Raw genomic sequence first — 1,292 nt, 5'->3', positions numbered from 1 at the left:
TCGAGATCCGTTCAGTAAGCTACCAACTCTGACATCCATCCATCCATTCATCCATCCAAACTTTCGCATTTATAATATTAGTAAGATTAGTAAATATTTGTTAATATATTCCAGGTCACAAAGGTATAGTATTCTGTATCGACGGAGCGCCGGACTTCCTGTACGGTCTGCTCACTCAGACGCTGGACACCAAAGACGACGTGCTGCTGCAGAACAGCCTCATCTGCCACACCTTAGAGATCATCGCCCCCAACGATGACGTCACCAAGGACCTCATGACCAAACTCAACCAAATAGAATCCTACGACGAAAGAATCAAACACGCAGCAAAAGTATCCTCAGTACAGCATAGATATTCCGAGAGCTTTGTAGCCGCGGTCGCTGCGGCCAGCTTTGATAGACTCAAAATGGTGTTAGACCACAAACCTTTAGAGAAAAAGCTCTCAGCCCCAATATTCCTTCTAAGACCTAAAGACCCCCCTCCATTTATGACCTGCGAGGAAAACTACGGCCTCGACAAATATACTGAGGGTCAAGTTACTGTACACAATCTAGAAGGGAACCACATCACTATTATCGAAAATAAAGATTGCGCTAATATTATTAATAGAATTCTTTCAGAAAAAGATAAGAATAAGGATACGAGCAAAACTGATCTTAATGTTGTTACAAGTATGGTTGAAAATCAAAGAACAGTGCAAATATAAGTTACCGTCAATAAATTGTTTAGATTTTGATTTTTTATTTATTATTGTAGCTTTATTTAGTACTTAATGTTTAATGTAACACGAAGGCCAGTACCAAATAAAATAATCATTAGATAACTTAGAGAAAGTAAATTTCTTTCTTTCTAGATAACTTATATTGTTTCTTAGCTTAGAATATTTGTGACTGGGTCTTAGGTGAGTGTTAAGTTTGAATAAGTTTGTACTAGTTTGTGTTACTTCATTGATCTGATTTATGTGATGGGCTTAGAAAATATAATATTGATCTTTTTTATTTTGTTGTTTTCGTTCTCTCCTTTCCTAAATTTATATTTAAACTAGCTTTCGCCTGCGACTCCGTCCGCGTGGAGTTAAAAAAAATCTAAAGTGAATAGCCTATGTGAACACATGGAAGAACTTCCAGACTATCCTCTACATCTATACCAAATTTCATCGAAATGCGTTCAGCCATTTAGGATACAAACTCTAACAAACATCCATCCATCTAAACTTTGGTATTTATAATATTATGATGGACATTCTAAAAACTGCTATTTACGGCAAATTGAAAGCTGGTTGCTAAGTAAT

The 1,292-nt window shown here is 36.5% G+C and overlaps 1 protein-coding gene across 1 annotated transcript in view; it reads left to right on the top strand.

Moving 5' to 3' along the window:
- Nucleotides 1–999, top strand: part of LOC106106067 (fatty acid synthase-like) — a 27,711-nt gene extending 26,712 nt beyond the window's left edge. Inside the window, exon 36 of the mRNA XM_013286600.1 lies at nucleotides 115–999. Coding sequence (XP_013142054.1) covers nucleotides 115–707 — 593 coding nt within the window. The 3' untranslated portion in view covers nucleotides 708–999. The remainder of the gene's footprint in view (nucleotides 1–114) is intronic.
- The last annotated feature ends 293 nt before the right edge of the window (nucleotides 1,000–1,292 follow it).

Source organism: Papilio polytes, unplaced genomic scaffold (assembly GCF_000836215.1).
Source record: "Papilio polytes unplaced genomic scaffold, Ppol_1.0 DF824269.1, whole genome shotgun sequence".
Taxonomy (NCBI): Eukaryota; Metazoa; Arthropoda; class Insecta; order Lepidoptera; family Papilionidae; genus Papilio; species Papilio polytes.
The sequence above is the reverse complement of the archived record's forward strand: the minus strand, read 5'-3'. Positions and strand labels throughout refer to the sequence as shown.